We start from the raw sequence: 26094 nt of genomic DNA, 5'->3' as shown, positions 1-26094 counted from the left end.
TCCTTCATGTAATTTTACACGAAATTAGGGTTAGGGTTAAGGTTAGGGTTAGTTTAGGGTTAGGATTAGGGTTAGGATTAGGGTTAGGATTAGGGTTATGATTAGGATTAGGATTAGGCTTAGGGTTAGGATTAGGGTTAGAGTTAGGATTTGATTACACGAAATAATTACATGAAGGATCGACCCAAATAGGAGCATGGTGATTGCATGTTAATCCAATTGAATCTGAACTCAGATTATCAAAAATATCATCACTATAGTAGATTGAATTTTCATGAGGAATGTAAGTTGTTCCAATGATAAGATCGAAACCAATGAGTTTAGGGGCTGTGCAATAATGAGCCCTGGGGAGGGTAAAATTGGGGGGCAAGAAATTTTTGGCGAGCCGAAAGGGGGGGGCAAGCAATTTTTGGCAAGCCGAGAGGGGGGGGGCAAGCGATTTTTGGCACGCATTCACGGGGCACCTTTTAATAAAATGCTTTAAAAGGCTTAGGAAAACGGTACGGAAACGCTTAAATATGCAAATTTTCCTGCTCGCTGCGCTCGCAACATACATCTAGACCATTTAAAGTTTGGAATTTGGGATCCCAAAATTTGGCATGTTCAAGGGGGGGCAAAGAATTTTTGGCGGGCCGAGAGGGGGGGCAAGCGATTTTTGGCGGGCCGAGAGGGGGCAAGCGATTTTTGGCGAGCCGTTCGAAATTTTACCCCCGGGGGCTGATAATTATTGCACAGGCCCTTAGAATCAACTTTAACCCACAGTGTGGTGTCTGAAGATGTGTTTTGGATAATAGTAATAAAATGAGAGATTTGGTCTTTAACAAGTATGCCATATTTATGAGAATAAGGTCGCAGCATACAGACAATCGACATGATGATCGAAAACTTAACTTCTGTTGCAGGTGGTCTTGATTGTATAGGAGTCTGATGTTGTTGGGTGCATTTTTCGTCGTGACTAACGCAACTTTCCGCTCTTTGTTGCGTATTTTCGGTTTTTTGCTGTGGATTTTCAGTTTCAAGCAGCAATATTGTGAGTCTTTGTCAAGTTCTTAAATCTTCTTCCCAACGTTTTGTCGTTCGGACAAGTTTATTTTTACTTTTATCATAGTGGACTCCCCCCCCGGCTTCGCCAAAAACTATTATAATCTATACTGGCGTAGACTAAATTGGTCATTATCACTATCAACAAATCCACAAAAAATACGCGAAAACGTCGCTATCCGAGCCCTTAAGGAATCTATCTGAATGAACTTCATGAACAGTGATGAAGGAACACGCCTTTTTAGTCACATATAGTATGGTCAACATCTGGACAAAAGTTCGCCCCTAGCCCTGTTGACGTTAAATCAATCAGAAGCAAGGATCGACTACCGTTAATCCGAAGGGTGAAGACGGCCTTCAACCAAGATGTCCAAAGATGGCCTTCGAGGCTTTGACCAACATGACCGAAACCCATTAAGCTCCATGCCGAAACCAAACTGTACTTGGTTTTGTCAATATGAATGTCTCTAATAAGGGGTGGTGCAATAATTATGTGTACCCCCGGGGTGAATTATAGGGGGGCAAAGATTTTTGGCAGGCCAAAAGGGGGGCAAGCAATTTTGGCAGGTCGAAAGGGGGGTCAAGCGATTTTGGCAGGTCGAAAGGGGGGGGCAAGCAATTTTTGGCACAGATATTTTGGGCACCGTTTCTATATTAGGCCTACGCCCTAAAAAGGCGTAGGAAAACGTTACGAACACGTTCAAATATGCAAAATTTCCTGCTCGCTGCACTCGCATTATATGTTAAGACAATTTAAGGTTTTAAATTCGGGTTCCCCAAAATCTTGCATGTGTAAGGGGGGGGCAAAGATTTTTGGCACGTCAAAAGGGGGGCAAAGGTTTTTGGCACGGCCAAAGGGGGGGCAAGCGATTTTGGCAGACCATTTTGAGAATTCACCCCAGGGTACACATAATTATTGCACCACCCCTAATGTACAATGTGCTAGTTTGATGTCTGTGACGGTGGCATGTTTTTGTGTGTTTTGTTGGTGGGGGTACTAATTTAGTACAATCTGTATCCAAAAAGAATAATCAACATTATATGACGACCAATATTATGTGCAACAAGTTTCAATTTCCTGGAAGTTCGCTGATCGAGAAATCCCCCTAAAGTGGTAATACCTCTTTCACGGATGTGGGTGATTCCATAAATTAGGATATCAGTGAAATCCTTCATGGAACATTTTGCACCAAGGATTTAACAATGAAGATCTGTATGCAAGGATTTTAAAATGGTTTAAAGTACATGTGTTGCTGACTCTCTAATAATTATAGAAAACGACACAATGCACTATACTTAAGTTTTTGTCAGAGAAGAACGGCACTTATTTACATTTGGAGAGCGTGCAGATCGTAAACAAGGAAGTGGGGTTCTCATTGGCTGAATCAATCGTCTGACAATCATAGCAACAGACCGATATTCTGATTGGGCAATTGTGCGTCAAATCGTTGGTCGGCGCAAATCGGCGCCCTTGAAGTGAACACAAAGCTCCGCGTATGTCGCTCATTAAAAGGGCGCTCGCGTCAATCTGACCAAGAGACTGCCGTTCTTCTCTGAACGGGTAAATGGGACACCAATTCCTCGGACGTGAAAAATCAAAGTGATGGCATGGTTTTTGTTTTGATATTGTGATGTTCATCCCTGGGTGATTTAATTTGATCATTTACTTTGTTAATATTTAAAACTATTCATGAGAAATGGGTATTCCCTCTTATGTAATCACAATAACAAAGTCAGTCAGATTTTAGGCCCATGAAAGTCAATTCCGAGTTTATCGTCCCTTTTTTTTCCCAGGTTGGTGAGGTGACTTTTCATTTTTCATTATTTCATCAGATTTCATTATTGACCTAAAATGCGTGTTGATTTAAAGCCACAATCATACATGTTATTTATAAACATGTTTTTATATGGGTAGGGACTAGAAAAGTTAGAAAAGAGCCTGGTTTTGCTTCCAAGTTATGAATTTATATGTTTTACAAACAAAAATATATGTTTCCAATTGCTAAAACTGGTGAAAACACTGATACTTGAAAATTTGACGCGGGTGTTTTTGGTTTCCAAAAAGTGACGCGGGCGGGGGACGATAAACTCGGAATCGACTTTCACGCGCCTTATGGATTGGGAAATCCCCAGAAAACACAATGTGATCACTGAATTGCATTGGAAATATGACCAAATCATGTTACTATAAATGTGAATGTACGAGAATAAGCTGTTATAGAACTATCCTGTTTTAGAACGTTCCTGCCATGCAACAATGTCACGTCTTTTAAAATTGTATTAAAATAAAGATGCACGGAACTGATTACATGAATACAGTAAATTTTGAACATTAGAAGTTATTCAGTTTATCTCAAAATGATTAGCTCCGCTACACGTATCCTCGATTTTAGAGAGATTGCGATTTGCAAACGTACGTATCGAACGTACGTGGAATCTATTAAAAATCACTCTCCTGTCACGGGATTTTGAATACATTCCACGTACGTTCGATGCTACGTTTGGAAATCGCAATCTCTCTATTATGTCAAACATATCGCAGCGGCGACAAATGTTAAGAAAACTTGTGTACGGTCAAAAGTTCATAGCAAAAAGAATCGCCTGTTTACAGAGAACATAGAGAATTTGAAAATGATATTGTCATGCTATAAAATCATGCAATCGGTGAAGTAGCCATGGTATGGTCACATGTGATGGCAATAATCGTTTAAAAACAACCTGGATAAATATTGTTCATTTATTTTGTACTATATAGATACATTAATACAAAAATATATATGTTTTACTTTACAAGTTAATCTAAATTTTGAAAACATGATTGCATTGGATAGGCCTGTGTATTTTGAAAGAATGGATATATATAAATTGATAAATAACAAGTTCAGTACCCATATGTCTTTTGTTTTTGATAAAATTACATTACACATTGATTGTCCTTACTTTCTTGGATCCCACCCTTAGACATGGATCCTCAAAACCATAGCAATTAAGGTCATAACAATTTTTAATATATTCCCGCGCCGTGCACTACAAGCAACTTGTACTCATCACCTGTGTACGTCTGAACCACAAACCGTGAAATATGGATATCCAACTAGTTTGCCCCGCAGGGCTACAAAGAACTGCTAACCGCGAAATATGGATAGCTAGTCAAAAAACCACTCATCGCGAAATATGGATATCCAACTAGTTTGCCCCACAGGGCTACAAAGAACCATTAACCGCGAAATATGGAATATAGATTGAATAAAATACCGCTCTATTCAACATGTTCAAAGACAGAGTGCCCCCCTGATAAAAAATGAAAGAAAAAAGTGCCCCTTTGACAAAAAATGAAAAGAAAATCAGGAGGGCAAAGGAAAAGAAAAAGGACAAGGAGCCCCTTTTCTAGCAAAATTCAGGGCCAAAATAGTGTAAAATACAAAATTTTTCACAATTTCGCACATTGTAACAATAATGCCCTTTTCAGCCGGATAATGGGCGAAAATAATGTAAAATACCATTTTTTTTCTCGCTTCGCGCGCACATCATCCCAATAAAGCCTTTTTCGGGAAGCTCGAAGACATACAGTCTCTATGTATTGTATGATGCAACTGCAATTTTTTTCGTCTGTGCCCCAAAAATGTTATTTTGCCCCCCCCCCCTCCGGTACCGCTTGAACGTACCGGTACTAGTGCAGTGCGATCGAAACCTATTGCTATCCTGTTACATCATCACTCCGACGGCGAATGAACTACCGTCCACTGAGCGTTGACCTTCAGGCTACCTTCTAAGGACGTTTTCGGTATTTCCGACTTGTTAATGCCTTCGCATTTCAACAAGTTCAACATACCGACAAACAGAGAACTTCTGGACTCGTCATACATTGTGTTCAGTTGTTTATCGTCATGCACGAGTCTTCAGAAGAAATACCAATGTGTACGCCCAAATACACCCACGCACCACACCTGCACTCATATACCCACACACGCCCACCTCACACATACTGACGCAGACAATGGAATAACGTCAATATGCGCCTTGTTATATAGTACTGTTATATTCGAGTCGATCCACAATATAAAGCGCCTCCAGCGGTTGCTGGGGAGAGGCCAAAATATGCTGTGCATCACGGGAAAATGTCGACATCCAAAGCCCGCGGAATACGAATACAACACAGGAAAGTTTGTTTAAATGAATATAATTATGTTACACGCAAATGCACACTAAAAAACCCGTTAACGATAATTGTAGTAGATTCATTTCATATCTATTGATTTATTATCACACTCGTGGTGGCTAGGAAAGGCGATGTCAACCCTGGAGGTTAAAAAGTTGGATTAGCAAGAACAACCGTTGGCGGCGCATTGTATTGGGGATCGTAAGAATTTTCAACAATTACCAGTTAACATGATTTAAGGTCGCGTCTCTTTTATATTCAAGGCTTTAAAATGTGATCAGATCTGATCCAATCAGGCTTAAGTCGGCAATAATGAAACTGAGATATAGGCAAAAAGTGAGGAGAAAAACAAAACAATAAAAAAAACATTAAAAAATAGACATATAAAAGCTTCATAACTTTGCAACCAAGTATTCAAAAGACCTGGAGAGTCAATATTAGTAGGTATTGGGCAAGTTAGTAATGATAGTATTAGTAACTCAATTTTCAAAATTTCCGACTTTGGCTTGAATGGATCAGATCGGGTCACACATGATTATTGTCTTTCTTTGGGACGCTGGAAGACAAATACCTTCACTGACCCAATTATACATGAGAAACATGATAAACCTTTGCCGATGTCTTTTCGTCGTCAATACCCTGAAAGCCTTCGTTATGAAAGCCATCATCAGATACTGGAAGACTCTCATTGGCAACAATTCCAACTTGGCTACTACTTGATACCAGCTGTACATTGCGATTATAATCATCGGTATCAAGTTTGAACTTCATGTCTTTTGTCTCATCTTCCATTTCATCATCTGCAGGGCCGTTGTAAGTCCAAAGAGACAGTAAGAAACATGTCAGAGTCACAAATACGACACCGAAACCGATAAGGAAGAACTTCCACGCGATCCCACTTCCGCTGTAGAGAAAACACGACCCTTCTGCTCCTGTGCAGTCCTGCTGCCAGAGAATACATGAAGTGTCTAAAGCTGCACCAAAGGCAATAGGCCCAGGAATTGTACCTGAATGATTTTGTGGAAAAAAGCAAGATATGGCGTTATGTATCTACCAGGGAAGACGGTACATTTCATATATGTATATTTTTTGTTTAATATGTCAAGGCCTACCTAAGCATTAACAGGAAAATCTGATGTAAATAGGACATTGCTGACAAGTATTAGCCTCCATAAAACTGATGAAAAAAGCACCCAATTACTCGAGGATAGAAATCATTGAAGACCCAGTATAATCGTGAAGTTGTGTACCAATGCAATTTTGTTGCTTTAAGTATTTTAGAAGAGGGTATGTAGATTCAGAATCTGCGGTGTGCCAAGAGGGCACCTTTAAGCAAATTGAGTTATTGAGGTCAAAGGTCACATGGGGATAAAATTTGAAAATGCATTATGGTAATATTTTAACGAAATGTGTCATATATATTACCATTATTTTGAGGCTAGAATTGGTTGGAATTGGGTTGATTTGCATGATTTTTCTCGATTTTAGGGGGGGCGAATTTCTCCTGTGGACCCGCTCCTGTGTATACATTAACTATTTACTTACCTAGTACTCGTATGAATATCCATTGCACACCAACCGCTAACGAACGCTGAGATTCTGGCACGCACCTGAGAACAATATAGAATGAATCGTAATTTAAGGCTCATTTAAAACAAGTTTTGATTATACCGCGCTGCACTAGTACGTTCACGCGGGAAATATCATGCTGATCACTCGCACCTGTAAGATTAGTATCTTTGAAAAGAGCGGTATTGTATTCAATCTATGATTGCAGACATACACAGGTGATGAGTGCAACCTGCTTGTAGTGCAGCGCGATATATTCAAAATTGTTTCCACCTATATCTATGGTACTTATCCAGTTATTTCGACACTTCACCGGCGAATACTATTCATTTATTGATTATGTTTATGAACCGGATGTGGCGTTTACAAATCATATGTAGAAGATCTGAAAAAAACCCTTAAATTTCATGCCTAACGAAGAGCAGAGTAAAACTAAATTATTTAAAACAACCCAACAATTTGATCAGCTCGTAATCGACGTGAATTGATAGGCTTTTACCACTACGCCGAAAAGTAGACCTACGTTAAGAGTGATATAGTTGACCTGTCCGGTCTATATTGTGCGTTTTAAATAAGAAGGTAAAGTATAGGACCTGAATTAAACAATTACTGATACTTCTGTCGAGATGTCACAAAACGATCCTCGAAATAACATAATTATATTGATATCAATCCGCAATGTTATAAGGCCCGCCGATTACGAGCTGATCAAACTATACCTCAATATACATTCGACGCCTGGGATGGCCGCTAAGAAGTGGAACGTCATTAACAAGACAGTTCCAACGAGGAAGATGGGCAACAAACCACAATCGCTGCCGCATTTACCCGCTGTTACTGTTAATGATGTATTGGTAGGGGCTAGCTCCAGGCACGAACAGTCTGAAAAATGCTTTACAAAGATGGAAACATACGGATAGTTAAATACTAGTATAGTATAGTATAGTATAAATCGCAGTATAGTAGCTTATAGTCAGGATTTCTTAAATATCAACTTAGGAAAGTAGAGGTTTTGATATAAATTTAAGATACTGTATCAAAAAATGTTGTGGTGTGTGCATGTGGTGGAGGGTCGGGGTGTGTGTGGGTGTGTGGGTTTTTTTTTTGGGGGGTACTCTCTGACAAGAAAATTAGTATATTTTCGCGAATTGTTTAGCAATTTATATATACCTGTGCGTCTTCGGTTCCTTGAGTGCACCCAGCAAAACAGGGATCGAAGTATTCCATTCCATTGTCTCCGCATACTGGGTTGAATTCTTTCCTTGTACAGCCACAGTTAGAATTGCAGTCATTTATCAGTTGTTCGTCCTCAGCAAAGTTTGTCCTTGCAGAAATAACATAATAAATATTGATCAGGAAAGCATTTTATCTAATTATCTTTTGATGACAATATTTTGGATGCTAGTGTTTGAATAAAAGAAGTTCTAAATTTGTCATAATTTTGTGAGAGATTAATTATGTGTTTTCTAAAACATCAAACCAAGATTATGCATTAAGGTGGTACTGCATCCCTTGATAAATTTGTGACTATTTTTGCGTTTTTCTCAAAAAAATAATAACACACTGGTAACAAAAGTTACGGATATTATAGGGGCAAGGAATCTAGTTACTACACTAGAATTTCAGTGACTCAAGACAAGCGGTACGTTATTTATGATAAGAAAAGAGGTATCGCTAGAATGCACCTCATTTCATAACATAATGAACCAATTAGTCACACAATTTATCAGGGGGTGTAGTACCATCTTAACTCATTTGCTTTTGCTCCGTATAATTAGTACTCGTAATACGTTGTCTCTGCTCTTTGCTTATTTATAGGCCTGAATGATGATTGATCGCAAAATGAACTTGGAAATTGGATTTCAGTAAATTACATGTGCGATGGCTTTTGCTCTTGTTAGAGGATGTTGTTCTGAGCGTAAGATTTTCAAGTCCCGGGTTCAAGTCCCGACTCTTCTGCTAATAGTGAAGCTTCCTTTTCTCTAACGTATTCATTGACTAACCTAGCGACTATCATGACTATTGTAAGTTGCTTACTTTTCTTTATATTCTTGTTGAAACTTACATGTTTCCTTCAAAGTCAACATTGACTCCAACTATCAATTCCTGAGAACACCTGACGAGCATGGTCATCACAGCTACCATGGTACAAATATTGGTAATGCAACTAAACTTGACCATACCACGGATTTTGAGTTTCCATCGTTTGACGAGGTAGCCACCTAAGATGGTCCCGAAACCAGCTCCGGGTATCGCACATATACCTGATATGAATTAGAGGTTTTATGTTAAAATGCTTGTTGTATATAATTCAAAACTGAATAGATTCTTACCAGAAATGACCAAAAAATGAAATTTGAATAGTTTATCTTCGCCGAGAGGGGATAATAATAGAACCTATTCAAATTCAAATGGATAATCTTGTCAAATAATGAGTTGGAGTCTGGAGATCTTTTCAATTTAATTAGTTGTTAAAATAAAACGGAAAACATTGGATTTGATCAGATTGTCGGTTCAAGTGATAATATACCTAATCAAAATGAACAACATATCTTATCATTACGAATAGTTCGGGATCAAAACTAAGTGAGTAGGGATTCTATTAAAAAAAAAGTGTTGCACATAATTATTTAGAATGACAAAGACCTCTTTGTTACGTTGTCCGAAAAAAATTGTGCCCAAAAAGATTTTTTTTTGGGGGGGGGAATTTTCTCCAAAACTGAGCAATTTTGCCCAAATTTGACCTCGCAGATGGATTCATCAACTCTTAACTTGTATATACTTAAGACCGACAATTTGGCAGTTATGAGGGCAAATTGTGTCCATAATTCTAGGGTTAAGACTAACCTTACTGGGATTTTAGTTTCTTTATAACAAGGTGCCTTCCCGGGTGCCTTACCAAAAAGAAGCGACGCATCAGCGGCAGTTAATCCAAACTGTGTCTCGACAACTTTAGGACCGAATGTAGAAAATCCACTAACAACAAAACCTTCACTACAACCAGCAAGGACCAAAAACACGAAAGTAGGATTCCTCACTAGGTACATGACCGCGCGGGGGAAATCACTGAGTTTTTCACCAAAACCGGGAGTAGTTGCGTGGTCAGTGTGCTTAGATTGGTGGGCCTGGTCTACTTTAGCTGCCCGAATCTCTTTGGTGCCTAAAAGACAAAAAATCAGTGCGAGATATGAAGCTCAAATTTATGTAACAAAAATCATAAGGCATGACAGCGAGTGTGCTGTGTACTGTTTATCTTGACAAGAGCAGCAACATTCGGTCACTCTAAAATCTTATTGGCATCTTTGGGCATGAGTCTTTCACACGCGCGTGTGGCATGATTGAACTATTTGCTTGCTTGCTTGCTTATTTCGGGTGCTTTTCCCGAACCACGACAGCTTTCCATGTCCTCCTGTCCTGCATCGCCGTTCCCAGGTCAGATGCTTCCAGCCCTGTGTCTTACTTGAGTACATATGTAAGGGTTGGTCTACCAGGGTTTCTTGTTCCATGTTTGGGTGTCCAGTTTATCAGGTTGGCGACAGGTTCACATTTGCTCCTGAAGCAGTGCCCAGCGAAGCGTGTTCTCCTCTGATCTTCTCTGAGAGTCTTGGAAGGTCTTCATACAGCTCTTTGTTGCTTATGTGCTGCTTCCAATGGATGTTGTACATTGCCCTAATCAATCATCAATCCCCAGAATGATTGAAATAAATTGTCAATATATCCCAAAAGGCGCTCGGGTAGCATGAGTCCCTCGGTGACGGCAACATCCTCATGTCCGATTTTGCACGTCAGTTTCAATGCACCACGTGGAGATGAGATTAATTAAGGGGCGCACCATTAGATTTCCAGGGGGGCATGGGAGTTTTTTGAAAAAAAAGAAACTTCGCCCACTGGTGAGACGAAAAAAAAAAAATTGCCTCACTGATGAGTAAAAAAAAAAATTTCCCCACCCAACTTTGTATAAATTTATACAGTAAAATTGAAAAAAAAAATTCTGCCTGACCTAAACTCCCATGCCCCCCCCTGAGAATGTAATGATGCGTCCCTAAGCGACTCTCTGGAAGTGTGACATTGTGAAAACGTTTGATAATTGTGCTCAACCCACCTGGAAATTCTGACGGGAAACCGAAGAGTGGCACTGCAACTAAAACAGCAATAACGCCTCCGATGAAGAATCCCAACCACCACGCCCCTATCCACCCGGGATCATTTGGTGTTATACCAAGACTGAAAAGTGTTAAAAATTGAAAGTAACGTTATTTAGTAAGGTGATGAAGTTCAACACGGTAAAACGTACATGTCATATGGTCATCAAGCATGGTCCCATTGCCAAGATTCGAAGTTTGCAATCTTTGAAAATTGTTTGTTCTCGATCCTCAGTTGAGTGGATATTCCGGGGGATATTCAAAAATTATGTAAGTCTCTGGCAATCACAACAATATGCACGAATCACATGATTTTAGCCGTTTCTCACCACGCTGCGATATATTCAAAATTCCCGGGCGCCGACTGTCTGGTGGAATGACGTCATGGTTATTTGCACTCAATTGTCGTCAGCCTTCATTGTATACGGGGACGTCATTACACTAGACAATGTCGGCGCCCGGGAATTTTGAAAATCGCGTGTTGAGAGACGAGATGTTTTTATTCGGTTTTTTATGGTCAATATGAGTTTGTTTTGAATAAAACCAAGTGATTTGTGCTTGATGATTATTTTTCTTACAAGGCATAATGTTGTGATTGGCGGAGACTTCCTTTAAAGGAAGGTGGTCCGACGATTTTCACTACATCTTTTAAAGTAACAAAGGCAAGTTATGAAAATATATATGTTTGGAAAGGAAATAATAAAAGGAATTTAACCGTATCTTTGGAAACTAGACTTGTCCTGCCAATTTATGAGCTACCAACTTCTACATGATAAAAATTGTATAATTATTATTGTTCTAGAGTCAAAAATGTACTTGCTACTTTCACAAAGTGATGAAATTTGACTTATTTTTCAAAATATGGTGGAATTATATTATCGATTTTAGCTCACAAATATTCGTTAAAAGATTAAAAATGAAAATATATTGAATAAGTAACGCATACTTATAGAGCTACTCAGTAGGGTGATTCACAAAAAATGAAATTGGTATTTTTCAACGGGACACCCCCTCATTTTGTTCATAAAATTATATCTGCAAAATATGAAAAAAATAAAAAAAAGTTTAGGGGTGTTACCGGTCAATGAACTTTTGTACACAAAGTCAATGGGATTTTTTGTCAAAAATTTCAAACGCTTATTTCAGGGCCTAAAAAGTCTACCAGGCTTTCAAAACTGAAGTAAATGTTCAATGATATACCTAACTTTGTGAAAACATGGGTTTTTACCAAATTAAAGTTCATAGTTGACTGTAATAATAAAAAATGTTTCAAAAGTGACAGAGGGAGTGTAGCTCAAGAAAAGAATACCCTGGGATATCCCTGAATCCCACCAGGCACCCCAAATTTATACCTTATTGAACTGAACTGTTGATAAAAAAAAGATTAAAATTCTTCACATATTAGTTTACCCCAATGGTGATACCAGCTTTTGAAATCTTATGTAATAGTAACTATCAAAATCCATACATCTGTATCAGGGGTGGTCATTATGGCCATACCTGATGAAGATTTGTATTGTTTGAATTGAATGACCACAGGAAGGATTAGATTCACCATGGTTGAAAAGAAATGTATATAAATTGGGGTCACAACATTGGATAGTGGCCAGTTCAAAACTACACCTTGTGCAAGGTACTTGTGACAAGAGCTAGAGTGGCTAAGACACATTTACTACTGGATTACACATTAAACATTACACTACACTTAAATAAAATTACAAACCTACACACATTCAACACTTGAATAACATAATCATGATCAAGTAAAAACAAAACAAAGCAAAAACAAACAAAGAAACAAAACAAAAAAATTTTTAAAAAAAAAGAAAGAACTAGAGCCCCATAAACACAACTTTATATTAGCCAAGTACCATAATATTTTGGCTGTTCCAGCAACTGCCTTGCCCCAAATGTAACAGTTTTCACAAAAATGCAATTTTCTGGAAAGCAGGTTAACATTTTTACAATTTTCTTTAGCATTTATTTTAAGGACATTACTCACACTATGATCAAATATTTTTGGCACAATCAGGGAAAATTAACATGGCTTTTTGTGTTGTAAAGAAAATGGCTCATAAATCCCATTGACTTTGTGTACAAAAGTTCATTGACCGGTTTTTTTTGTTGTGAATCACCCTACTACTCAGTTGTATCGAATATTTCGTCAACCTGCTACGCTAATTGCCTAAGTCATTTTTTGTAATTTTGAGAACAAAGAACAAAATGTGGTTCAAGCATGCATCAGTTACGTAATCACCCTAAGTTTTTCCGGATTTTTCCTTTCATTTGTATCATTATCATTTATTCTTGTGCAGAGATAGGTGAATAAATATGTTTAAATGCATGCTTTAACCATATTTTGTACTTTGTTCTCAAAATTACAAAAAATGACTTAGGCAAAAAGCGTAGCAGGCTGACGATATGAATAAAAAGTATAAGCTGTGCCTAACATACACGCTTTTATTGCTCTCCTTATAATACCATGGACTTCCATGATAATACTAAGGTAAATCAAAGTAAATTGCTCGTCATTCAGTGTTATCATGTTTATGATTTAGTCACCTGTCAACGTCGACTAATCCAGTATCAGTATAAATGTTTAGAAACGATCCACCAACTATATATCCAATGCCTGGTCCTATCGTTGCCAGTCCGTAAAAGATGCCTGTAAAATATCAATACCGTAAAACCTCGTCTACAATCATATAGTATGTTTTTGATGAAAGCTAAATTGAAATGAGACAACCGTAAATATGCCAATACAATAGATTGGTCTTACACTAGTACTTGTTTGTATATGTTTGTATCGGTAATTAATTTGCTCAAACTCCATAATATTATAATATAATTGATGGATGGCGTGTGAATTCTTTTAGCTTTCATCAAAAGCACTCTATATATGCTTATAGACGAGGTTTTACGGTATTCGATCAAAAGAGTAACAAATGTACTGTAAACTTTATTTTAGAAAATGTAATATGGGCTATTCCCTATCATGTAATCAAAAAAGCCCATTGAGGTTTGTTTACATTAACATGGTTAGTCATTTATGTATGTTTGGGGAATCCCCGGATATCAAAATGTTGTTTAAATTTTACCATCACCTGTTAGTTGTGGAGAGGAAACCATCTTAGGGTAGTCCATCAGTGCATTGCTTATGGAAATGTATGAATTAATTTCAGAATGTGATTTAATATTTTAATTAAGGATGATGTGTCGCAAGACTGGAAAAACCAATATAGTTTTACTATATATCTAGAGACAAGAATGAAATAAATTGCATTGTTATTTCATTGTTACACACACACCACCACACCCCCCCCCCCACCCACACACACACACCCCCACACACCCACACCGATTACAGGTTGGACCATGCGGGAGGGCATTTTCCCCAGTACAGTCAAAATTCGGGGAAATTTCGAATTCGGGGAAATTTTATATTCTAGGCCAAAACATTGCCACTGTATATTCTAAAAGGAAATGTTCGGCCGCATGCAGCAATTTACCCCATTGCCTTGGAGGAAATATCTCTGGCACCATCACTGGATATTGAACTAAAGTCTGCACAAAAAGTAACTCAGCTGTTATAAATACGCCTATAGATTCGGAACTAATAATTGTTTTCACAATAGGCCTATTTCAGCATAAAAAGAAGGATGATTTAATTTTGTTCAACATTGACAATACAGCAGTGTTTTGAAAGAAAAATACCCCAATTTAAAAGTTGCAGTTATTTGTATTGATTTGAAGTAAGCGCGAAGATAATGGCGGGCTTTACGTGTTTACAGTGCTGGCATTATAACCACTGATCGCTGTAAACTGCAACTTTTAAATTCGGGTATTTTTCTGTAACTGAAAGCACTACTGTCATTGACTGTGTTGTTAATATTGAACGACATTTGACGAATGGGGTATCAAAATGCGTGTAAATAAATCATCCTTCTCTCTATGTTGAAATATTGTGAAAACAATTATTAGTTCTGAATCTATAGGCGTACTTATAAGAGCTGAATTACTTTTTGTAGGCTATAATTACCCATATACAGTGCAGATTGGTGCACCGTAACACTCTCATCTATCAATGTTACTCCAATGCTGTATAGAGGAGTAACACCTATTCCATGAAGCACTTGTGACAAGATGAACACGTAGAAATAGTTGGATAAACTTGAGTCAACGCACTCCTCTGTCGACTCATCAGTAACACAGACAAGAGAACCTGATATACTTGTATGTAAGCCTGTTGTAAAATGAGGTATTCCAAAGACTACGCCCCCAACTGCAAATATCACACAGCCAAATGCTATCCATCTTGCCTGCATGGGCAAACAATAATAATAATAATAATAATAATAATAATAATAATAATAATAATAATAATAATAATAATAATAATAATAATAACACTAATAATAATAATAATAATAATAATAACATTAATAATAATAATAATAATAATAATAATAATAATAACACTAATAATAATAATAATAATAATAATAATAATAATTTTAAAAAAGAGTTTTTTACAATGTTTGTTTGATATAGTATTTTGTAATTTAAAAGTGTCGTGTAGCGTGTCATATGCCCCCCCATCCAGCACATGAAATTTGAGAGAACTCAATTCATACGTTTGAACGTTTTCATATTGTATGGGTCGTTTTCGAACGTAATATTGAAAAGGTGGTTCATTAATGTGCCAACCGGGGTGCCAACCGGGGTGCAAACCCCCTTTTTTTGGCTTCCCCTTTTGTAATAATGGGTAGCTCTATTTCGGTTTCTTGTCTTAGGTTGCAATTTCATTTTCAACTTTTTCTTACCAAACTGTTGCCACGATTGAATTAATTTTTGCATGTCTTACGCCATCCTTTTCCCTCAAGTGAACTTGGTGCCCTATCTAACAATAAAAAAGTGCACTGAACCATACAAAGGTATGTATTTGTTATGTGACATTAATGATTGAATAATCTAAAAGTTGCGAAAACTCATTAACCCATAGGCTATGCATTCAACCATTTCACTCAAATACTATGACGCGCTTTCGTTTTACCTCAATTTTAACGTTTTCAGACATTTAGAGCTATTTGGTGTGCAATGTTATGCTGTGTTTCTATGAAATCTCCCGGAGAATGTGGAGTCCCTGGTATCATGGCGTAGTTTTAAAACAGTAGGAATGAGGACGTTGACGTCAGCCTATTTCAACAGTAACACTTTCGAGTGCACTACACTAAATCCTTCCGCATTTGGTGTAACCCTTCATAGTTCCGGTAAAAATAGCGCCTATGCGAAATATATCGGCGTCCCAAGGGAACCAAATTTGAGTGACTCTTGGTTGTTTTGATAAAAACGATAGAATAGGAGCTCAACATTACAAATCTGTTCAGAAAATGTTCCGAATCGAATGTACATGGGCAATAGGCCCTCGGAACAATATCATGGCCGGAACTGGTAAGGAGGCGAGAGTGTCGGCTGAAATTCGGGATGGCGCTGTTCAGGAGTTCGTATCTTTTAAGCTTGTCTCAACTTGTCCCAAAAAATCAAATTTAAATAAAAGTTTAATCTTTATTTAAGACGTTCATTCGATCAAAATATTAAAAATGTTGTTACATGGGGTAGAAAAACAAATTTACTTTCTTGTATTTTCCCGTGTATTTCAATGGGACGATTATTTAGTGGTGTGCGCCCTTTCTTATCATTTCGTACTTTTCATTGTTTTGAATAGAATCCCTACTCATTTATTTTTGATTCCGTAACTCTTTGTTTTAATGAGACATACTGTTCATTTTGATTAGGTTTATCCACGTTTTTCGTAATTGACCACTTCACTGCCATTGGCGGCGTTTGACTCTGCTGACTCTAATTATGCCGAAGTTAGCTAATATACGCTAATAGAGTTCATTTTAATTTGTCAAGAAATTAACCCAAATTAATTATGCGGATTAAAATTAGCAAAATGCTAAACACCATACTTCTATTGTGCTTGTACTACATTATGCACCAAGTCTCAGCTAGATATAGTCCTTGTAGTTACTTGGCAAATTAACTTTGCATAATTGGGCGTATGTATATAATTTACATCTTTGGCCTTGCTTTCAGTTTTCTTCTTCACTAACTCCGGCCTAATTGGAGTTAGCAGAGTCAAACGCCGCCAACGGCAACGAAGTGGTCAATTACCAAAAAGGTGGATTATCACTTTGAACCAGACAATCTTATCAAAATGAATAGTTTCCGTTTTATTATTTGAAGTAACTATTCCAAATTGACAAAATCTCCAATTCATTATTTGACAAGATTACCCATTTCATTTTGACAATATTCTGTTGAGTACCCCTCTGACTAACTATTCAAATGTGATTTTTTGACAAGACAAACTACTCAAATTTGATAAGGGACATTTTTGACAAGAACCAATTCATTTTTAAATGACAAGACAATCTTATCAAATATTAAGAAATCTTCTTATTTTGATGAGAATATCCGATTCATTTTGAAGAGAAATCTTTGAGATCCTCATCTGAATAGTTTCTACTCAAAAATGAGTAGACCGTTTTAAGAGTGTAACACACAACATACATGAATTTCATCATAAATTTCAGACATCTTTTCAAGAAAAAAAAACACAAAAAGAGAACAAATAGGATTTAAAGCTACATGTGTTTTACAACAGAGAAGGCGTAAAGATTGTCTTACTCGTACCTTGTGTCCTCGTCCTCCATAATAACTCACAAATATTACTAATGTAGCGGTTGCTATGTCGTAAGAACTTGCTATAAGACCAGTTTTTCTACTCGGCAAATCAAATCTCTTTTCTAACGTTGATATCACTACATTGATTAAACCATTGACGATGAGGCCCTAGAAAAGAGAAATAATATGATAACATTTCGCAAATGCAATTAGTAAAAGTGAAATTTATGCGCAAAAGTGAGAAGAAGCTAGGAATAAAAAGTCAATTGTCATATTTCGCTAGGGTGCTTAGTTCTTGAGTTATAGACTAAATAAGGTCAAATGTCAAATTTCTCACGCACAGAATTAGCCAAATTTTCAAAGTGCTTGACCGGTCTTGTCAAAGATGTGCATGAAGATGATATGTTTGTCTACCCATATGGCTGTGCTAAGCAGGGACAGTGGCTCAAGTGGGACTCCGCCATGCGAGTTGACACATCATGGAAGAAGCTGTTGTACGTGTGGACACCCGAGCTGTTGTCCTTCTATATATATCAACACAATACATGACCAGCTGCCAACCACCACGAACCTGAGATTATGGGGTAAGACCAATCTAGGATCCTGCCAACTATGCCACCACAGCAACTCCATATCCAAAATGGCTGCAATTTCTCATTGCAAAGTGGTCCATAAAACTGGCGTCATGACCAAACCTTAAAAGCCATAGCATCTGGTGTGATGCCCTTCATCGATGAAGCTAAGCAAAGGAAACAACGTATGCCATGCCAGACAATACAAACTACATCGCTACTATCGTATTCCGCACTACAGATGGTACAGCCTACAGGAACCCAGCTTTGGCTCTTCCAAAGACGGAATGTACAAAACATCCTACAAAAGGCCAACGCCTGGGAAGTCCTAATGGATGAAGAACACAAACAATAGCCTTCCCTCCCCAAATAGCAGAGACAGCTAAACGTCCTGACATTACCATCTAATCTGAAAGGACAAGAACAGTAATTATAATTGAACTCGCTTTTCCAATGGAGGAGAACCTGTCCAATGCATTTGCCAGGGAAAAGTGAAATATCAAGACCTTGTAGCTGAGTGCAAGAATAGAGGTTAGTGCACCCACTACTTCTCAATTGAAGTAGGACGCAGAGTCTTTTATAATACCTCACTGAGCAAATGCTTTGCAGCTTTGGAAGATCCAAGTGGTAAGAAAAAAATTAATCATGGACACAGCCTCCAAGACTGCACTCAGAGTTACAATCATAGAATTTAGTCTTGGGACAGTTTAGGACCATGAACTAAAATTGATCCCCCTTCCCCCGTAACAATGTTGATCGGGGTCTTATCATCAGGCTCCGTGTTGGACTCTGCAACATTGATTGGTGGGGGAAGGGAGGATATGACTTGCAGGAGGTTGAGGCTACACGTAGAACATTACTTGAAAAACATCCATCAAAATTTACGTGACTGGGGATGAAAACAATGAGTGCAATTGACAACGTGTCCCAACACAATATTTCTATGATTGTAGCTACGTTATCTGGCTATGCCGTCAAAACAAAGCATTCAACCAGATGGACCTAACTTCACCAATAAAACACTTGCAGGGAAGAGGGACGGTTGCGGTTGAAGGCCTCTCCAAGGTGACGCCACTCTGTTTATTCCACGTTTTTCTCATCCAGGTTACATCAAGAAATTTTGTAATTTCATCCCTCCATCTAACTTTCTGTCTTCCTGGTGCCTAGTACCATTTCTAGGTATCCATTCTGTAACCAGTTTGGTCTATCATCCATCTGATGTTCTAGCTAGTTCTTTTGTTTCACAGTCTGGATGACATCGGTGACCTGCGTCATGCTTCTGATTCACTCTTTTGTTTTTCTGTCTCTTTTTTGTGATCCCTCGCATGCTCCTTTCCATACTGTGTTGAGCCACTATCAACTTCTGCTCCATTCTCAGAGTCATGGCCCAAGTTTCTGAGCCATATGTCATGGCTGGGAGGACACACTGGTTGTAGACTTTCTTTTTAAGACATAATGGCATATTGCTCTGCATCACCTCATTCAAGTTTCCAAAAGCACACCATCCTGCTCTTAATATTCTTCTAACTTCGTCAAAGTGGTTATAGTTCATTTTGATAACTTGACCCAAGTATTCTTCTGCTACTTCTAGTGTTGTTTGATGAATGTAGATTTGCTTCTTGATGACAGCTCTGTTGAACATACTTTTGGTCTTGCTCATGTTGATCTTCAGTCCCACTTGGTTACTTCCATTGTTGAGGGATTGCAGCATAGACTCCAGATCATCAGGGTTTTCTGCAAAGATTATAATATCATCTGCAAATCTCAGGTGACTTATCCTCTCCCCATTGATGTTGATCCCTTTCTTTTCCCAGTCAAGCTTCCAGAGCTACGTTGAAAAGTTTTGGTGACATGGTATCACACTGTCGAACCCCCCGGTGAATGTTGGATTTTGTAGCTCTCAGAGTGTAGTCGGATGCTAGCTGTTCCTTTACTGTATATGTCCTTGATTATGTTGACATTATGTGTTCTCGATTCCCTGGTCAACCAGTGCCTGTAGTACAACTGGAATTTCAATTCTGTCGAAAGCCTTCTCATAGTCTACAAAAACCAAACACAATGGTTGCTGATATTCATTTGCTTTGTCTATGATCTGGTTAACTACATACATGTAGGTGATCTGTGGTAGAGAATCCGCTTCTAAATCCGGCTTGTTCTCGGGGCTGGTTGAAGTCCACGGTATCGAGCCTATTGGTGGTGATTTTGGTGAACAATTTATAAACATTGGATAGAAGACTGATTGGATCTGCGATGTTGCCTTTCTTATGAAGAAGGATGATAATGGCATTTACTCCAATTGTCTGGTATTTTGCCTTCTCGGATACACTGTGTGAAGAGATCATCTAGCTTACTAATTACAACTTCACCTCCCTCCTTCAACACATCAGTCAGTATATCATCCTATCCTGGTGCCTTTCCTTTCTTCATATCCAATAAGGGCAGACCTTGCTTCATCTGCGTTGATGGGTGGTATATTGAGATCGCTGGTTGGGTTGAGACTAAATATGGGCCTTCTACTGGGATCTTGCTGCTGTCGAGGTCCTGGTAAAAATGTTAAACTCTGGATACAATTCCATCCCGGTCTGTTATTACTTCCCCATCCTCATCTTGCAGGGCAACCATATGTGATCTCCCAAGTGTTAATGCTTGTTTTGTCTTTTTGTAGCTTCTGCCTGCTTCCAAGGTTTGCTGTATCTTTTTGACATTGTGTTCTCTTATTCCTGCCTTCATTCGTTTCCTGATGGTTTTACATAATTCCGGGTACTCTATTTTCTGAATGTTGGTTTGCTGTTTCATTTCCTTCTTCTTGAGAAGCTTTAGAGTGGTTTCTGAGAGTTTGTATTCCTTCTTTTTCACTTCCTTTCCAGCTACTTCCCTGGTATAGGTATTGATTGTTTCTGCTATGGCTTTGGATTTTTCAGTAAGATCACACTCCTTCGTTGTATCTTCCTGTGCCTCAAACTTGTTCTGTATGGCTAACTGGAACTCTAGTCTTGTTGCGCATTAGCTTGGCTCTTTCCAGCTTCATGTTAATGCGGATCTTACTAATCTGTGGTTACTGCCTGTGTTGAATTTGTTAACAACAGATACTTCTGTAACAATGTGTTGCTTGTCTGAGAGGATGAAGTCAATTTCATTCGTGGTTGGGCCATTTGGACTTCGCCATGTCCACTTCCGAGAGGGTTTCTTCTTAAAGAATGTGTTCATGATTCTAAATCTTTTGTTGACAGCAAAGTCTAGAAGTTTGTATCCTCATCCTCTGTCATTCCTTTCGCCAATGCCAATGTCAAAACTACCTGCTCTCCAGCTCTCTGGATTCCCACCTTGGCATTATCTCATCTCCCATATGGCTTGCTTTGTCTTGGTTGGCGGCATGTATAGATCTGGATGATTCTCAGTTTCTGTTGGTTTGATAATTTGATGATCATCTGTGCCACTCTATCAGATGTGCTCTTATAGCTTAAGACATTAGCTGTGAGGTCTTTTCTTATGATGAATCCTACTCTAGCGCCAAGCGCCACCCTTTTCTGTGCCTCTGTAGTATATTGTATTCCCGCTTTGAAGATCATATAAAGCTTCTCCTTTTCGTCTTACTTCGATGAGTCCAATGATATCCCATTTTATGTTGTCTAGTTCGAACAATCGATAATCACTAAGATCAATTCATTTCAGGTTTAAGGGATCTGGAATTTGCGTTTTAAGCGTTTCGACAGTATTTTTTGTGGGACATGAGAGCACATCAGACATATCGAATTGCATTCTGAATACGCAGAATGTCTTTCTGATATCAAATAATTTTCATTTTTGAAATTCACGATATAATACAAATTTTATGACAAATTATTAAAATTTGATATTTTTCACATTTTTGATATATAACAGTCCTCGAAGTAAATTTTATAAATCTGATGATATATTCTTAAAGTGTATGTAGCTGGGAGAAAAAGCCGACGATCAATTGAAAATTTTGACCTTTCATATTGAAGATATGGATTTTTTTCCCAAAAAGACCTAATCAGATTTATAAAGATTACTTCGAGTACTGTTAAATATCAAAAATATCAATTTTTAATGATTTGCCATAAAATGTGTATCACATTGCGAATTTCAAAAAATCAAAATTATTTGATATCAGAAGGACATAAATACTGTCCAAACGTTAATACCCCACCCCTTAAGGATGCCACAAATAATTGGTTCCACTAATGTAGTAATATAAAACCCCAAACCCATAGCGCCATGCACTACTTAAGATTAAAAAAATTAAAATTAAAGTATAATATTCTTTTTTATTTCATACCTATTCGTATACGTATTGGATATAACGGGATACATCGAGATGTTGAAGGTGATATCTTCTGGAGGTACATTGTTGTCATATGGCATGTCTGGTAACTGACCATGAGCAGGCCTCGTATATCGACTAAAATGCCAAATGTTATGTAAAAAAACGGAAATCCGATTTTTATGATCATTGTTTTTTATTTGCGGATTTTGAGTCTCACTAATGGTATTCCTTTGACAACTACGTACCTTGACATAATGAACCCAACAATAAAGACCGTCACATAACATTCATGTCATTCCAATAGGGCTATGTGGAACGAATTATAAAACACAGTAGATGTGCGGTACTTAAAATACTATAGACCACAAAAGAACTTTTCGTAAAAGCATTGATTTATGTCTGGTGGGCTACTTTAAGGTTAACAACTATTTCAAACTGTTGCGATTTGGTAGTTTACAGCATCTTGCGAATGGTAGTGAGCTTTGGCAAAAATTGCATTGATCATTTCATAGCGAGCGTGTAGAAGAATTTAAATATCACAGATATACTTTTTAGGTCCTGTGGTTCTTGAGTTATGTTGTAAAGAGGGCTGAAACAACAACACAAAACGTACATAACTCATTAACAACAATAAATCAAGCAGGTTTTCAAAGCATATAATTATTTTGTAGAATGAACTTTTGCCAATCATCAAGGTTTTGTTTTTCACTAATATATTGATTTAGATAATGAAAATGGAATTTTTGTTGTTGATTCGACCAATAATAGTCTACATTTAAGGCTACTTTACACAATCTATTTTACCAATGGAGCCGCATTTTTCCCATTGCGGTTCCACTTCCACGTGCATTTTACGCCAGTGTACCTTCAGTAAAATAATATAACTATATATCAAAATAAGGAATGCTTGACAGGCCACAGGTTTAAAGTTACTATACACAAGTAGTTATGCGTTACTACAACACAGGCCTAACTATCAACATGAGATTGTGCAAATATTTAACATGAAAGTGTGTGAATATGATAATATTTCATATCCAGTGCCATATATCGACTGCTCAGCTGCCCTGTGAACATTTGTCATTTCACGCAGTATATTGTACTCATAAACACATGGCAGCTACACATGGCAGCTATAATTGCACTTAACCACTTCTGGCACTGAACAGTCGATTTGTTCGGCACTATTAAACTAAACTATTGAAGGACTTTGTAACCATACCTGCATAAAAGCGTAGAAGGACATAAACACCAACAGCCAGACAGGTTTATTGATTCTCTGCAGACAATCTGGCTTCCATCCACACCATCCATATCGATGATCAACGGTGTCAGTAGTGTCTTCCCCACCAGGTGGCTTCACCGTTCCATTGTCACCAGCTTCTGAAGCTTTGTCTTTTCCCGATATTGTCCTAATCTGTGGATCACCACCATCAGAGTTTTGATTTTGTTTAGAATCCTGGTTAACACGTGTTCCTTCCATAATGTATAGAATGATACAAATTAATGAACATACGTTCTTATTTCCTTGATGACAAGCCTACCGAAGTCACGTTTTTCAGATGATGCTCAATATCTACTGCAATAGTGATTGCTACATGCGTGTATAATGTAGGCATAACATTCCAAATTTCAGTTTATACACTTGCAACCTTGAACATAAAATACCATGTCAATGGCTTCCAAGATTTCAAGAAGTATTAATAATTTTCAAGCCTTTTATTTCACTGGTTCAAAAGAATGTCATGCTTTGTTTGCGCTGACACAGTGCGATCAACAGACTGAAACAAACGCAGTACGAATCGACTAATCGTGCGACTGCCGTCATTACCCGAATGAATGACTTTTTACCTCGTTTCCGCAGGACCAGTGACAATGCAAATGCATATGCAGTTCAAACAAACCTTTCGAGTTTATATTGTTGCTGTTCAGCGATCTGCAGAAAAATAAGACAGAGTCACCGTGTTGTTGACACTGAACGTATATATAACTTCATTTATATAATAAAAAGACAACATAGGAAAAAAAACCCAATAAAATATTATGGTTAGCAGTGATTTGGTAAGAGGTGCAAATGTATACAATTGCAGTGCTTGTGGCATGGCCACTGAAAACCAACATCATCATCATTATATAGCGACAAGCTTTGTGCTTTGTTTATTTTAAAGTTTTAAAACTTTAAAAAATAATTATTTTAAATTTTCAGTCGTTTACTGTAGTGTTCTCGACTGTAGATTATAATAATTAAAGCCAGCATAGATGCATCATCTGACATGCAATGAAATCAGGGGAAATCGTATGACGGGTTTTGAACAATAACTCTGAAAAAAAAACACGCACGTGTGCCAATGTAGCTGTGCATTTACAAAATTAGGATCTGCAGCACATCTATGGGTTATTTTAAGATTGCCGCCTTGTATCCAACAGATTAGTAGGTCTATACGCAGGCACACTTGACCTACAAAAAAGTACAATATTATATAACGCAGGTAGGCCGCAGACTTGACCTACAAAAAGTACAAATCATAAAAACGGTATAAAAATCATATTCTATTTGTATTGTCTTTTAAAAATTTTATAGTATTTAGAGTGTTGTCTCAGGTCACCGCGCGCGAAGATTCTTTCGGAGGTATTGGAGGCATTTTTTAGTTAATGCGAAATATGGCCGTGAATCATACGAACCGGACGAGAGAAAAGCTGGCTCCAAAATTAAGAAATAAATTGCTCATTTCGCATAGCCGGATAGCCCTGGAAAAAATCACACTTTTTCCATTTGCTCCTGAGAAAAACTTTCAAAAACATTATCTAGCTTTTCCTCGTATAAGTGGTTGAATTGTTCTTGACAGTGTGCATTGTGCACTTTAGTACAGTTTTTGTTTTGACGGCATCTGACCTGGTCTATTGACAAAAAAAACCTGACTTTTTCCAAGACTTTCCAAGGTTTTTCTGGCTTTTCCTTGTAAGAAGTAGTTAAAATTATTCTTGGTGCCTTGTGCACATATTAACTATAGTATTTGGTACGGCTTATTTATTGTGTTTCCCGGTTGTGTTTGTTCTGACGGTGGCATCTGACCTGGTCTGTTTCATAGCAATTTACCTTTATTATACACAACACAAAAGAAATTTGGGAGAAAAAAACTGTAGCAATTACTTACGCAGCTTTACGCTGTCTGAATTCAGTAGGTGACAGGCCCGTGACCAGGGAGGCTACCCAAAATGTCCCATTTTTTTGGATCAAAAACGGCTCAAATTTTGAAAAAAAGGTCCACTTTTTCAAAATCCAACAGTCCACCTTTTCAGCCCCTTTCAGCCCCCCATCCTTTATAAATCCTGGTTACGTGCCTGCTAGGTGAAGAACCAATGAAATTTCTGGTTGTTTTTTTTGAAGGAGTTATACGCATACAGTAAGCCAAAAAATTAAGGTACCAGTTATGTACACCTCCTGTATATCCTAAACAAAGACAGATATGTCATAATTGGAACCAGCAGCCAATAGCTGCATCTTTTAGCTCGAATTTAAGACCTCATTTATTGAAAATGTTCAAGAAATAAAGATATGACGATCCAAAAACCCAAGGAAGATGCCAATTTAAAAGTTGCAGTTTGCTCCATTGCGTGCCCTATTGATTTGCA

The 26094-nt window shown here is 37.8% G+C and overlaps 1 protein-coding gene across 1 annotated transcript; it reads right to left on the bottom strand.

Moving 5' to 3' along the window:
• Positions 1-3303: 3303 nt before the first annotated feature.
• Positions 3304-24134, bottom strand: LOC140150466 (solute carrier organic anion transporter family member 4A1-like). The gene is made up of 11 exons (XM_072172485.1): positions 23684-24134; positions 17611-17769; positions 14951-15230; positions 13474-13576; positions 10872-10993; positions 9669-9929; positions 8835-9033; positions 7940-8093; positions 7489-7661; positions 6746-6810; positions 3304-6207 (listed from the first exon to the last, which is right to left on the bottom strand). Exons 1-11 carry the CDS (start codon positions 23942-23944, stop codon positions 5786-5788), a joined length of 2199 nt encoding a protein of 732 aa, XP_072028586.1. The 5' UTR covers positions 23945-24134; the 3' UTR covers positions 3304-5785.
• Positions 24135-26094: the final 1960 nt, after the last annotated feature.

This window comes from Amphiura filiformis, chromosome 4, assembly GCF_039555335.1.
Source record: "Amphiura filiformis chromosome 4, Afil_fr2py, whole genome shotgun sequence".
NCBI classification, from domain to species: Eukaryota; Metazoa; Echinodermata; class Ophiuroidea; order Amphilepidida; family Amphiuridae; genus Amphiura; species Amphiura filiformis.
Note: the sequence above shows the minus strand (reverse complement) of the source record. Positions and strands in the feature narration are given on the sequence as shown.